This window comes from Mytilus galloprovincialis, chromosome 2 (genome assembly GCF_965363235.1).
Source record: "Mytilus galloprovincialis chromosome 2, xbMytGall1.hap1.1, whole genome shotgun sequence".
Taxonomy (NCBI): Eukaryota; Metazoa; Mollusca; class Bivalvia; order Mytilida; family Mytilidae; genus Mytilus; species Mytilus galloprovincialis.
In genome coordinates this window covers 44,966,241-44,981,253 of record NC_134839.1, presented here as the reverse complement: position 1 = coordinate 44,981,253, position 15,013 = coordinate 44,966,241, and the positions used below count along the sequence as shown (strand labels likewise).

General features: G+C 32.5%; 1 protein-coding gene across 4 annotated transcripts in view; it reads right to left on the bottom strand.

The window, feature by feature from the left end:
- The window catches only part of LOC143063659 (condensin-2 complex subunit G2-like), an 87,986-nt gene that overhangs the window by 27,919 nt on the left and 45,054 nt on the right, over positions 1 to 15,013 (bottom strand). For all 4 annotated transcript variants that reach the window (XM_076235926.1, XM_076235929.1, XM_076235928.1 and 1 more), the window contains exons 15-22: positions 14,268 to 14,389; positions 11,740 to 11,847; positions 9,750 to 9,827; positions 8,535 to 8,605; positions 7,468 to 7,645; positions 6,439 to 6,612; positions 4,173 to 4,292; positions 2,539 to 2,829 (exon numbers count right to left, since the gene is read on the bottom strand). In XM_076235926.1, the coding sequence (XP_076092041.1) occupies positions 2,539 to 2,829; positions 4,173 to 4,292; positions 6,439 to 6,612; positions 7,468 to 7,645; positions 8,535 to 8,605; positions 9,750 to 9,827; positions 11,740 to 11,847; positions 14,268 to 14,389 (1,142 nt within the window). The remainder of the gene's footprint in view (positions 1 to 2,538; positions 2,830 to 4,172; positions 4,293 to 6,438; positions 6,613 to 7,467; positions 7,646 to 8,534; positions 8,606 to 9,749; positions 9,828 to 11,739; positions 11,848 to 14,267; positions 14,390 to 15,013) is intronic.

Below are 15,013 nucleotides of genomic sequence, written 5' to 3'. Positions count from 1 at the left end.
AACAAGGTGTTAGGTCAAAGGTCAAGGTCAACATACAAATTTGACCTTGAGGTATTTTTCAAAGATACATGAATTGATGATGAATGGTGAAGATCTTAGGTGTCTACGACTTACGGTTTCTGAGTTTTGGTGGCCAACCGACACCGGTTAATTTTCAGAGGGGCATAACCCTACCAATGAGTCGTTGAATCTTTTCGATCCAAATGTAACGAAGAACCGGGGTCTGGTCCTGAACAAATTTCACCCTTTGTTTTTTTTCTACCTATTACGGTTACGGTGTTGGAACGATAACAAGGTTTTTGGGTTTCGGAGGGATAACTCCGAACCGACAAAATATTTCGACTAACAGGGTGAGTTCCAGATAGGTATTCATGACACCGATACAAAGTGTGAACATGAAAGCGACACGTCTTACGGTTAACGCGGCTAAATTTGTCAAAGTTTGGCGGAAAAAGAATAATAATAATAATTAAACTGTCAATTGTTCTTGAACAATTGAGAGGTCTTTCCTTTTGTAATGTAAAATACATGTTCCAATAGACGTAGAATGTATTGAAAAGGTCAAGGTCAACCTTAAAAAGCTTTAAAACGCACTAAAAATCCTTTATATGTTTAAAACACTAAATTCGCTATCTGGGACATGACCTTGACCTTTGACCTTTTGACCTTTGTCAAGGTCATTAGTCCCCAATGTCATTGCTGAAGACCCCATGGGTCTAGGACCTTTGGTTATATAGTAAAAGCTGATTTGGCTTTCCAGAAACCTAAAACAGGGGTTATGCCCCTTAAAAAAAGGTCAAATCTCTTCGGTCAAAATGTAACAAAGTTGCGCCGTAATGACCCAAACATTTTCCACTATTTAAAACTTCTGTCAGTATAATAGTTTCTGAGATTATCCCATAACAAGGTGTTAGGTCAAAGGTCAAGGTCAACATACACATTTGACCTTGAGGTGTTTTTCAAAGATATATGAATTCATGATGAATGGTGAAGATCCTAGGTGTCTACGACTTGCGGTTTCTGAGTTTTGGTGGTCAACCGACACTGGTTAATTTTCATAGGGGCATAACCCTCCCAATGAGTCATTGAATCTTTTCGATCCAAATGTAACGAAGAACCGGGGTCTGGTCCTGAACAAATTTCACCCTTTGTTTTTTTTCTACCTATTACGGTTATGGTGTTGGAACGATAACAAGGTTTTTGGGTTTCGTAGGGATTACTCCGAACCGACAAAATATTTCGACTCACAGGGTGAGTTCCAGATAGGTATTCATGACACCAATACAAAGTGTGAATATGAAAGCGACACGTCTTACGGTTAACGCGGCTAAATTTGTCAAAGTTTAACGGAAGAATAATAATAATAATAATAATAATAATAAACAAAAGAAATACAGTAAGGTCTTTCCCTTTAGTAAAAGGAAAGACCTTAATAATAATAAACAGAAGAAATACAGTAAGGTCTTTCCCTTTTGTAAAAGGAAAGACCTTAATAAGAACTGAGCAAAAACAATAAGTCTCCAAACTTTGTTTGGGAGACTTAATTATTTAAAGAAATAAAATTATAACAAATACGTTTTTAGTTTGGAGATTCTACAGAACATGCTTTGATCTATTTATAGCCAAATTAGTTTACCTGTGTGATAATGTAAAATATAAATTTGTTTTTGTTTTCAAAACATAAAAAAGACACAAACTATTAAAGGATGGTAGATAATAATTCATATTAATATTTTAGGACATTTAATCTATTTTAATAGAAATAGGATTTAAAAACTGCAAACAAATTTAATCATTACATAATCAGCTGATATTTTTTTTTACATAAACATCGTGTTGATGGAACTGTTGAAAATCACTTCATAATTCCACCAGCCCTTTCACACAGTTAGCAATTGTCAGGGTTATAAACATCTCAGGATACAAATCATATGGTAGACTAATTTATTGATAGAGGTTTTAAAGTCATGGCTTTTGGTTGTCTCTACAAAGGTTTGACGAAAAAAAAAGATATACGGTTTTAAGATCTTTTAATATTTTCATGCAAATTCTGAAAAAAAAGAAAAAAAAAAAAGAATTTGCCTACCTACCTACCCACACCCAGTCATCATGGGTCGGGTTTGGGCAAACTGAAATATTTTTAATTGTGGCCTTATGTAGTTATAGAGACATGAGAAGGAGACAGAGATCAAACAAGAGGAAATTAATATACAGTCTGCAACTATATAGACATGTGCCTACAATATTTGTCAAGCTCAAAAATCTTCGAATGACTAAACATCTGCCATTAAATTATTTTCCTTTGCTTATATTTCATTTGTTTATTGATTTATAGTATTTTTCTGTTCTATAAGGAAGTCATAATATGGGACTACAAGCTGATTTTAAACAAAGGAATAAAGGATTTGAAAAATGAATATCTGTAGGAAAATGGAGGGTCAAAGTTCATAGTATCATTATTCTGCAGATATTCCACTTTTTTATATTTTTTTTTATAATATACAATAATATAGCTTTTCAATTATTTTTTTTCCTCACCTGTATTACATTTGATGCAAGGTCAATTGCATGTGGTTTTGCCTTTCCAATAGAGCGTTTTCTGGATCTACCTCCAGACAATAACACAGCAGCATCTACATTATATAAAGTACGGCTAAATACACCTTGAGTAAAATCTTGTGTATTTGAATGAGTGTTGTTATCTGTTTCAGAAGACAGACTGGTAGAATTATTTGACCTTGACTGATCTTGTGATTCTAATACAGGTAGCAGGTGAGAATCACTCCAGGTAATTACTTGACCAAGCTTCAGTATTGCACTATTATCAGCCTGAAAAAATTACAATAGATTATGAGTACTATTTGGGTCCAAAAGTTGAATTTTGAGATTTTCACCAAAATAATGCCAAAAAATAAAAGAATTTATGAAGAAAAAATTATCAAAACATGAACAAAACTCTGAACATGGAGTTAGTGAATGAAATAAAGACATAAATAATTTCAGACAAGTTTTTATTGATATTTATTAAGAAGATCTCCCAATTGAGTCATAGTAGCCAGGGAAGCCATCGTCTCAAGAGTAGCTTCTGTTTGGGGCAGCTGTAGGTGAAAGGGTTAATGCCTCCGACATCTAGCGACAGGGGCATAAATACATGATTTCGAATGGGAATCTCAACCATATTCAAGATATTAAAATAATGTCAACAAAAATGTGTTCAAAGTACACGCCCCACTCGCATTATCATTTTCCTTGTTCAATGGACCCTGAAATTGGGTAAAAAATCTCATTTGGCATTAAAATAAGAAAGATCATACAACAGGGAACATGTGTACTAAGTTTCAAGTTGACTGGACTTTAACTTCATCAAAAAATACCTTGACCAAAAACTTTAATCTGAAACTCGCTATTTCATTTTCTATGTTCAATGAACCGTGGAAGTTGGGTCAAAAGTCTAATTTGGCTTTAAAATTAGAAAGATCGTATCATAAGGAACATGTGTACTAAGTTTCTAGTTGATTGGACTTCAGCTTCATCAAAAAGTACCTTGACAAAAAAATTTAACCTGAAACTCCCACTTTCATTTTCTATGTTCAGTGGACTGTGAAATTGGGGTCAAAAGTCTAATTTGGCTTCAAAATTAGAAAGATCATAGCATAAAGAACATGTGTACTAAGTCTCAAGTTGATTGGACTTCAGCTCCTTGACCAAAAACTTTAACCTGAAGCAGAACAGACGTAGGGACAAACCAACGAAAAGACAGACACACAGACCAGAAAACATAATGCCCCTCTACTTCGTTGGTGGGGCATAAAAAGAAGATGCTTGGAAAGATCTCTGGGGACTATATTTCATTTGATTTTTCTTGTGATATAGAACTCCTTCAAAATTTAGATTTTTGTCCTTTAATTTTTTGTGCAAGTTTGAGGACATTTAATGTTTGAGGTCAAAGGTCAAGATAATAGGTTACCACTGACATAAAATTTAAGTCATATGGTCCAATTACCAATACTGACCGCAATATTGTTATCTCTAATTGCTGTTATCAAGTATCTTTAAACATGAAAAACAGGTAGCTTAAAAAAAAAGTGTCACTAATAACACAGGCATACTCTTCTACATGCTGCTTTTTTTTTTAAATGTTTGTTAAAACTAATTCTTTTCAATATACTAACATCATCATGCAGCAGTACAAGTAGCTTTAGGTACACTGTAAAACATTCCACCAACAAATCATCTGTAAAGTCGTCACCTTCTGTGGGTATCCTGTTTGTCATTCTTCCCTCAATACATTTCTGTAACAGTAACATAATAGTTAAAATATACAAAATTTCAATTAGCAAGAAACTGTCCTTACCAACTACATGTACCTTTAATAGAATTTTTAGTGCCTATTTCATTCCAATGATGCAAACACTGAAATGTCTTGCCTGTTATACTTAACATGATTGATGTTGAATCTGTAACAATTGTTATACATAGATGTTACTTCAAGAATCACATAGATATAGGAAGGTGTGGTGTGAGTGCCAATGAGACAACTCTCCATCCAAATAACAATTTTAAAAAAGTAAACCATTATAGGTTAATGTACGGCCTTCAACACAAAGCCTTGGCTCACACCGAACAACAAGCTATAAAGGGCCCCAAAATTACTAGTGTCACATACACATTACAGTATCAATGAAAACATTGTCAAGTTCAGAAGAAATGAGGTTGGGGATAGTAAGCCTGACTGACAGACATGTAGAACTCACAAGGAACCTATATGCCAAATATTCTTAGCCTATTAGGCCAACTAAAATTAATTAGTAGATTTTCATCCAAATTTTTGAAAAAAATGGGGCGGGTGGGAGGATTTTATTTTTTAAATTTTATTTCATATGAAACCCTTTTGCATGTTTTGTGACGAGTTCTTCATATATGCAAGTGAAATAATAAGCTTATATCATGTATTGTTAAGGCCGTACAGTGACTTATAGTTGTTAATGTCTGTGTCATTTTGGTCTTTTGTGGATACATGTAGTTGTCTCATTGGCAATCATACCACATCTTCTTTTTTATATACACAAGTATGAGGAATCTTACATAATTTTTCCAATCCTTAAATGAATATATCTAATTGCGGCTTTAAAAACTTAAGAACAAAAACGTGTGAGAAATACTCTCTTCAGTTAGACTACCTACACCAAATGTATTTGGGTTTCTAAACAATGGTTTGTATTCCCATAAAATGAAGCATATGCATTGGTATGCAACACAATTATTATGAGTACAGAATAAAATGAAAACTCAGAGAGTGTTGAAAATAATAGGGTTGGTATTTTATATGCAAGATGAAAATATAATTATCATGTAAAACATGAACTTTATAATAAAAAAAAGTTGTTGTTTAATGACTCTTTTGGGTGTATTGGGACATTTGCTGTTTGTCAACATAAAAAGACAGCCATGGGTGAAATCAAAGGGCTTGCATAAATAAAATGCATATGTTAGTCGACTTTTTAAATTCAATAAACGGTCATAAATCTGACAAGTTTGTGCTTGTGTTTCAATATCTTTAATCCAGTCATGTTTTTTGTATCAATGGTTTCCACGAATCTTGCGCTTTGGGTATCATTTACAGTTTAAATTTCCTGAGACAAAGTCATTGCATAAATAAAATAAGTCCGCAGTTTTCCGTAATCACAGAAATTTGTGACATACCGCGATTTGCAGTCTTGGAAACAGCGTGTTTCTCGTAACACCAATATTTCACGTCATTCTCGTTATCAATCTTTACTCTCGGAAGATGATGTTGTCATCATAGAGCAGCGGAAAGGTCGACTTAATCATTTTTGTTCGATTTACTTGAGGTACAAAACCGAAATTTGAAACAGGAAGCTTTGAGGATGAAACGAAATTTTAACGGTTACCGGTAACGGGAATGAACGAAATCCGGAAATCGTAAATTTTATAAAATAAAAAAATTGGGGGCGGGACGAATACAGAGGGGCGGGCGGGGATGAAAATCTATCAATTAATTTTAATTGGCCTTACTTACAGTAAGTGAAATTCTATACATTTTTTACAAGCAGTCATTGAACAATGACATATCACAGACAGAAACTTTGTAACATAAGGCATCTGTATACAAGGTTTAAAACCTCCAGGTCTTCTAATTTCATATTTTTAAAGCTTTATACCATCAGTTTATGTGACCATGTGCCACAACCAGAGTGTAAAGCCTTTGTCTAGCATTCTTGAGATATTTGCACTGGCAATAAAAAAAACCTATTCCATAATGGATACTTTACACACCAAAAAAGTATATATATTTACAAAATATCTCTTCAAACAAGTAAAAAAAAATGGGACCTAAAACCATTAACTATAAGCAATTTTGTTAACTTAATCTTGAGTACAGCTGTACTTTAGTGAAAGGTTGTTTAAATGTCTCACCCTGACATCTTGTAATGTTGCTATCAGTTCTACTACATTGTCTCTATATTTTGACAGAATAATAGCTTGACAAGTTGGATGCTTTATCAGGTAGGATATATACTCTAGTCCCAGCTGTGGCCGTGGTGCACTAGGCTCTACAAAACCAACACTCTTCCTTGTTCTTTTTACAGTCTGAAAGCAAATATCACATACGTTATACCAAAAGGAGAGCTTTCTTAATACAAAATGGCATTCTTGAATTCATCTTTATTTAAGTCTATGAAGGAATAAGGGAAACCTCAAAATTATTTGGACACCAAAAACAAAATAGGAGGTCAACAATAAAAGTATAGGCAGTCTGCGCCAAAAAATTTTCCAACTTCTAGTCCGAAGACCAATATTCCGCCATTCTTATGTGCATAAACTAAGTTTTGCAAATACTTGCTAGTCCAAATAAAATTTTAAAAGTCTGGGGCATCAGACTAGTGGCTAATGGTTTGACTGTATAGGTTGAAGATTCTGGCAAAGGTTCATGTAATTCTGATTTTGGGTTATGGAGAATCTGATAAAAACTTGCTAATAGTGAGTAGATTCCATACTAAATACACATTTGGATAATAGATTATACAGAAATAAATCAAGGGGTGCTAAAGAAAAAATGTAAAATTCTATTAAAGTTTTACAATATTCTGTAAAGTGGTTTAGGAGAAATAGCTAGTCACAATCCTTAAGTAGACAGGGGAAAATTGATTTGCTGCTGGAAAAGTAAAATCATCTTCATTGAAATGAGACCTGCCAGTACTTATGCAACATCATAACAAATATAATTGACCTGCATCTAGATGTTCCCAATAAACTGATCTAATCACTAACTAATTCATTGTTGGAAACAGTATTCCCATGGCCAAGTCTTCCTTTTTTCAATTAGGATATAAGCGACACAAAATCAAAGGATGAGGGAATGCTTAATCATGTTAATGATGGCTATATCTCTTTATTGAAAATGGAAATAGTTGAAAACTACAGATACAAACTAAAATATATTACTGTAGCATAAGATGCCAAAATGTTCTTCACTGCTTTAGGCATTGATGCTTTTATCCATTCATCCACCATTTCAAAAACATCCTCAATTTTCCCCCAGTTACACATGACCTCTAAAAAGCATCCATAGTCCTCAGTCTCATTTTCTTCCATTTTCCTCAATTTGGACAGACAACTTCGACTATAAATAGAAAATTTCTGTATATTTTCAAAATTATTGCAATTACCCTAATTTTTTTACATTTTTACCTATTCTGTCTGTTTGTTTTGTTCACACATCTTTGTCAATATAATGAAATTTTATGTGACTGTCATACAAATGAGGTTTAGCTAGCTAAAAACCAGGTTTCATCCAACATTTTCTACATAAGAAAATGCCTGTAACAAGTCAGTGATATGACAGTTGTTATCCATTAATTTGATGTGTCTGAGCTTTTGATTCTGACATTTGATTAGGGACTTTCCATTTTGAATTTTCCTCTGAAGCAGTATTTTTGTGATTTTAATGTTTACTTACAATTTGTAAATGAAAAATGATAATGAACAATGAAATGAATTATTACAAATGAATTTTTAACTGAAATTTCTTCATGATAAAATTCTGGAAACCCTGTGTCTCACCTAAAACGGCAGATTTGAATTTTAAAATGTGATGTTGCCTGTAAAAAGTGAGTCAATTTATCAGTAAAATATGACTCAAGTATTTTTTTTGGAAAGACAAGTTTTCAAAATGCACACTATTATAAAATCCTCATAATTAAACTAGTTACCGAGATATATATATATGCACTTGGAGGTCAAATGCTTTTCTAAAGCGACCAATCCAGCTCCCTCTAGTCTAGATGAGTAATCTGCCAAAAAATCTGCCAGTTAGCCTCACTTCTTTACATAGTCTTTGCTTTTTTATGTATTTTTTTTTATATTTCTAAAGATTACTACTTGCCTTCTTCCAAAACACAGGCAAAATCATATATATTTCACTGATTTATGATACCTGCCTTTGAAAACCCCTAAAGATTGCTGATATCCAGGATAACTAGTACCTTTCAATGACATAAAACTATAGTTACCTGACACTAGGTACAGATTTAGAGGGCAGGTTACCAGCTATCATAATCAGTGACGTCAATATCTGTGAATCCTTAAATAAAAAAGTTTATATGAACAATTATATCAAATGTACAATAACACCAACTAAGTTCAGAGGAGATGTGTTTACAAGATATATATAAATATACTCTTTAAGAAATGCAATTCATGATGCAAAATTGTTACAATTTTTTTTAATATTTAATGAACTCAGATGGAATTTTCCCTTAAGACAGAGAGCAAAAAATATTATGATGAATTAAAACTGGGTGGTTTGGGTGAAATTTGTGTTGAGGGGAACACATTCCTGTTTACAGTCAAGTGACAATTTCAATAATATTGACTTGTTTGTAGATCATGTATTACTTATAATTTCTGCTATTCAATGTTGTAATACTATATACAGTAGTATAAGTTTTAGTATTATATGGCATGTAGTTATCCTGCAATTGGGTGTCTTATTTTACATATACAACCCAACAGATATCCCTAGGCTGTATCTGTATGCTATACAGAGATATCGCTTAAAAGCTCCGCCCACAGCTGGACTATGTGTGTGTATTGCTGTTGATAAGTGTTGTATGAACCTATGTGACCTAAGAATGTGTATTGCAGTTGCATTCCAATGATGTATTGCTTGACCTTATGCGAACTAGATTAATTTACGTTCTGTTTCAAGCATTTCTTTAGAGCAATGAGAATTCCAACCATTTTCTTCTTACAGAAAAACATGAACAGCAGGATTAACTCCATTTTCATTGGCGCAAATATTCAAGTTCAAAACTTGAATGTGTACATTTGTAAACGAAATCAACCATGCAACAATGTCAATTACAGCATGTTAAGTGAATGCCAAGTTCAGTTCAAAAATCTAAAGCGTAGGACAACTCATACACGAAGAATGTTTTATTATTCATTTTTACTGTTGAAATTAGTTATGTTAGAATAGATAACTATTTACTTTGATCGATGAATTATTGTTTACCATTGTGATTCTTTTCTGAGAACTTTGGTCATACTACTTATTAGTATATGATACAACCTTTATCTAATTACCGTATGATATGTGCTAGCTAGCTCATTGTATGTACTTGTCCTTGCAAAGTTTGATCTGATTATTTACATTGATTGAACAATACATGCTTTTATAATAAACATGGGTTAAATTACAATAGAGGTGTTTAATAATGTCTTACACTGAAGGCTTTAAACATTTCAGGTAAAGCAACCATGAACTTATTCTGTAATCCAACTAAAATCTCTTTGTTACATGTCTGTAAAATAAAATACCATATAAGCAGTCATTTAAATACATTCAAAACTTAAGGCATATAAAATCTGGAAAACAAATTTGACTTTCATTAAACCAAAGAATAGCATTTAAATGTAAATTTCTAGGATTTTTTTTTAAATAGTGATGGCAATCGGGGAAGGGGATTATATCACTTTTTGGGTCTCATTTTTACACACTGATATAACCAGTGGAAAACCCCACTTAATCCGCCTCTGATAACAGCAATGTTTCTTCAGACTGGCTTTGGATGAAATATCAATCATGATTAAGTGTTATATGAAGGAATGCTTAAAAACAGTGCTATATTCCACCAGAATAATTTTATAATTCACTATACTTTGAATTTTAAGTAGTGATCTTACCGCTATTAGTGAATTTGCAATGCTTCTTCGAAGCTTTTCAGACTGTGAACAATTAGTGTCATTAGGGTTTCAATGGTTACAAAATCCAGATAATCAACATTTAATGAGGATGCTTGAATAAACTTTCAAAATATATGCCAAATAGCTTCAAAAAAGGTTTTTTTATTGGCCTATGAGAATAAAAAATTGCAGTTTAGTTAAAACATATTTATTTATAGTGGATTGGAAAAACAAATTATAACAACTTATATCAATCCTTCACCACTTTGCTATTGTGAGTGCTGCCTAGTAGCAGAACAGAATTAGCCTGCTCTTTTTCAAAATCTACAAGGGTGTCTTTTACGTGTGAGAGAAATTGCTCTCTCTTAAAATTGGTCAGCTAATTATCGTCCCCTTCCAACAGACTATTATAGTTTTTTAGACCATACTCACAAATGGTGTAAAGGGAGGGCCGAAAACTCAGTCCCTGAAATTTTCTCCCAAAAACGAGGATTGAACCAGGAACCTGTGTGTTTGTAGTCCAAGCGCTAACCACTACACCACGGCTCTTATATTGCGATTTGTGCTACATTTGTCATTGGAATAAAACCAGATATACCATTCCTTAAGATGGACAGAATAGAATTAAATGAAAAATGTGATTTACATTAGGGTTTAATTGGATTTAACTCCAGTATATCTGCACCCATTGATGTTTAATCAGGACTTTTTAACTTTCATGCATAAATCCCTTAAACTTTCACACTATAACACCTTATTGCATAAAAAAAGTATGTTCTATTTGGACAAAACAGTTATAAAGAAAAAAATTTCATTTTCAATGGGACGTCTTTGTGCATTATATTATGTGTCACTAATCCCCACCATGTTTGCTACAAAATCAACGTTCAATGACAAAATTTGATAGGCCTTCTTATCAATCCCTTAATGTTTTAAATATTTCCAAATGTAATTTAAGAGATTTTTCAAAATATTCGAATTAGAAGTAAATATTAGCTTTGAGGGCAATTTCTTATGTGAACGCAACAAAATGAAGCAGTTTTATAAAGGATCATACATCAACAGACAACAAGAATGTGTTCACAGTCCATGAATGGATGCCCCAATTGCACAGTGGACCGTGATATTGAGGTCAAAGCTCTAATTTGGCATTAAAATTAGAAAGATCGTATAACTGGGAACATGAGTACTAGGTTTCAAGTTGATAGGACTTCAATTTCATCAAAAATTACCTTGACCAAAAACTTTAACCTGAAGCCCAACAGAAGGAAGTACGTTTGGAAGAATGAATGAACCGACCCACAGACCAGAAAAAATAATGCCCATAATGAGACATAATAAATATATTACTTAGCACTTTGCATTCAATTAGAATTGAACCCTATTGTTTTACTTAAATAGGGCAACATGCTCATAATGCAGGACAAGCTTACTAACTTTAGTGCAAAACTTTATTATTTAACATGTTTACTGCACAGTGATTTTCAAAATTAGGTAGCAAAATCTTTCAATGTAGTGTTGCATATTTACCTTGTCTAACTCCACAGAAACTGAGTTCCACAACAACACTATAGCTTCAAGAATTCCTGACATAAGTTTGATGTTGTGTACTGAAAGTTCATCTTCTGATACATCAATCTGAAACATGTTATTTGCAATAAAAGTATCTTTATAAAATACAATAATTAAAATATTTTTACTGGTGCTGTCAGTGTATGATTTCAATTCTAGAATATAAGGATTAGAAACAGCCATATTTTACTTGTCAAAAGCTGATGGCAAGTCAATTTCATGTGTGATTATATTATGAGGACTAGAATTTCAATAACAAGAGGCTCAAATTAGCTTGAATCAATCATCTGTGACTTAAAAGAAATATAAAGACATTAATATTCCATGAATTTCACATACATGAAATCTCTAATTAAATCTTTAAGATAATAGCCAAATTTGCCAAAAAAGGGTAATAAGTCACAAACATAGGTAAAAATTGTTATTTAAAAACAACATCTCCTAAAAGGAATCTACAAACACAATATCAGACATTTTGAAAAGGTTAGTAACTGCACTTTAGACCAGAGAAACATGCATCTATTTTTGAAATACATTCATACAATTAACCTCCAAATGTATGGCTAGCCATTTGAGCAAAAAAAACCAGTATTTAGGTTAGAGACCATAATAATAAAACCCCCAAATTGTAAGGGAAAATAAACAAAGGCAGTTAACAAGTATGACCTTTACATAACCAGCTCATTATTTTTGATACAAACATTGTGGTGATGTACCCTGTACCCTACGTATAGCACTGCAGTGTTCAGGGTTAGCAACATTCCATGTTAGTTAAATGCAGCCGCTGCCAGATCACTATCCCAATGCAACAGAATTTGCAGGTTAGAGAAAAATTGTTTATCCAGTTTTTAATGGTACATTTGGGATATACTATTGTGGAAAAAGAGAAATGGAATCATTAAAACTGATCTGTAAGATAGGATCTAGAAATAAGTCAATATACACGATATTGTCTTATTTTTAGATAGTGTGTTACTGATCATTTTCACTTTCAAAGGACAAGGTTCACTTATGGCACAAAATGGCCTAAAATATCAACTTAATCGTAAAACACCAAAAAGGTCTCAATTTGGTTCTTAAATGGGTTTTTTTTTCAAAAGTCTAAATGCTAAATATATCAATTCTTTTCTAAAAAGTACAAAATATTCTCCAAAGTTTGCCCATTTTTGACATTTTGTCAAAATATGATGATTTTGTGCATTTTTCAGACCTAAAAGCTTTAGAAACACGTTGGCCGCCACCTACGATCCAAAATGTGTTGTAACCAAAAGATTCCAATTTTGATATAGATTTCATCAATATAAAAACTTTTTGGATCGTAGATGGAGGCCAAGGTTAACTATGCCAAAAACAATTAAGATTATGGGGAAAAAGTACCAAAATTGACCTTGTAATACAAATTATGTTTATTTAAGGGGTCATAGCTCCATAAATTTTAAAGGAAAGTGCCAGAAAAAATATTTTTGTCTTACTAGTATTATCACAAGTATTTCTATGTGAAATTTGTAATTTTTTGGCCTGATTTAATAAAACATAAAAAATTCAGGGCCAATTTTAACCCTTCCTGAACCTTCTTCTTTTCAGTCTATTTAGAGCGTGTTCCTGATTATTTGCATTTTCAAATTTTCAATCTATCGTTTATGGTTTTCAATATATTTAACGGTTAAAATCCGTCATTTCATGTAAAATTTCTCAAATCATCCTTCAGAAGTCATGATTGATTTATATGTAAGGAGTCTTACTCTTAAAAATATGTTTCAATTAAGCTTAATATTATCAATGAGACATGGAAATGAGATCTAGGTCAGACGACTATCAAAACAAAGACATGTAAACTATACAATCATGGTAAATTTACAATAAATCCATATACCGTAAAGCGGGTTATTTTTGCAGGGTGTAAAATATTTTGTATACCCTATTCAATGAAAAGCTTGAAATTTTACATCTGAGAAATAACCTGCTATACGGTACAAGATATAGCTAACCTTTTGCTTATAACTAATTGATTGATGTTTATTGCCACTTTCAGTACTTAAGTGCCATTCATGGCAGCACTTTTTTGGTAGAGAAAGTCTGATTGCTAGGAGAAAACAACCTCCCTTTAATAGGAAAACTGACAATCCTAGTCAATTAAGATTGTACTTAAAAAAGATTATTGATTTGAGGTTTAGAAGGCTCTTATGATTATCAAGAAATATTAAGAAATAATTTTATTGTGGAAAAGCAATGCCAACAAAAATTGGTGCAAAATGGTGATTAAAAATCCAGATTTCAATGAAATCACCAAAATTAATTTTGATTATTTGAATAACTTTTTTTCTTAACCTAAACCCCAAATCGGTCATGTCTGGCAAATATGACCATATTTTACCCTTGTCATGCACAGCTGTGGAAACTATGCTAAACAAACTTTTAAACCATGATTGTACTGATGAAATGTATTGTTCAAGGTCAAAGGATTGATAAAAGGTCAGTTAACAAACCTGAGAGTCATCTTGATCAAGTTTACCACCGTCACCAGAAGCACTGTCATTCAATCTGTTCTTTATTGCTTCTGCCTTCATACATTGTAGTATACATCTACACAACAGTGTGATGTAATTCACTGGAAAAACACATTTATACTTTTGTTACAATAGATTACATGGCAGCTTGTACATGCTCTTTCCATTTGTAGGCAAATCATAAAATCTTAAATTTAGCTATCACCTATAATAATGCATAAAAAGTAAAATCACAAAAATACTGAACTCAGAGGAAAATCAATTCGGAAAGTCCATAATCACATGGCAAAATCAAATAACAAAACACAACAAAAACGAATGGACAAGAACTGTCATATTCCTGACTTGGTACAGGCATTTTCAAATGTAGAAAATGGTGGATTGAACCTGGTTTTATAGCTAGCTAAACCTCTCACTTGTATGACAGTCGTATCACATTCCATTATATTGTCACCGATGCTTGATATCTCTTGCAATTATTATACAACATACAGAGAGGGATATTTTAATTTGTTAGTTTTCAGATGACATTCAGTTGACTAGAATAAATCAAATCTTCTTTGGTCTTCATATGAAAATTAGAAGATGTGGTATGATGACCAATGTTTAAAGTCTTGATGTGATGCATGCTTTCTAAAAGGAATCAACTACTAAAATAGCACTTTATTTTTCAGAAATTCTATATATATAGTATACTATGTGTCACAGTTTCCTTAGGACTGAAA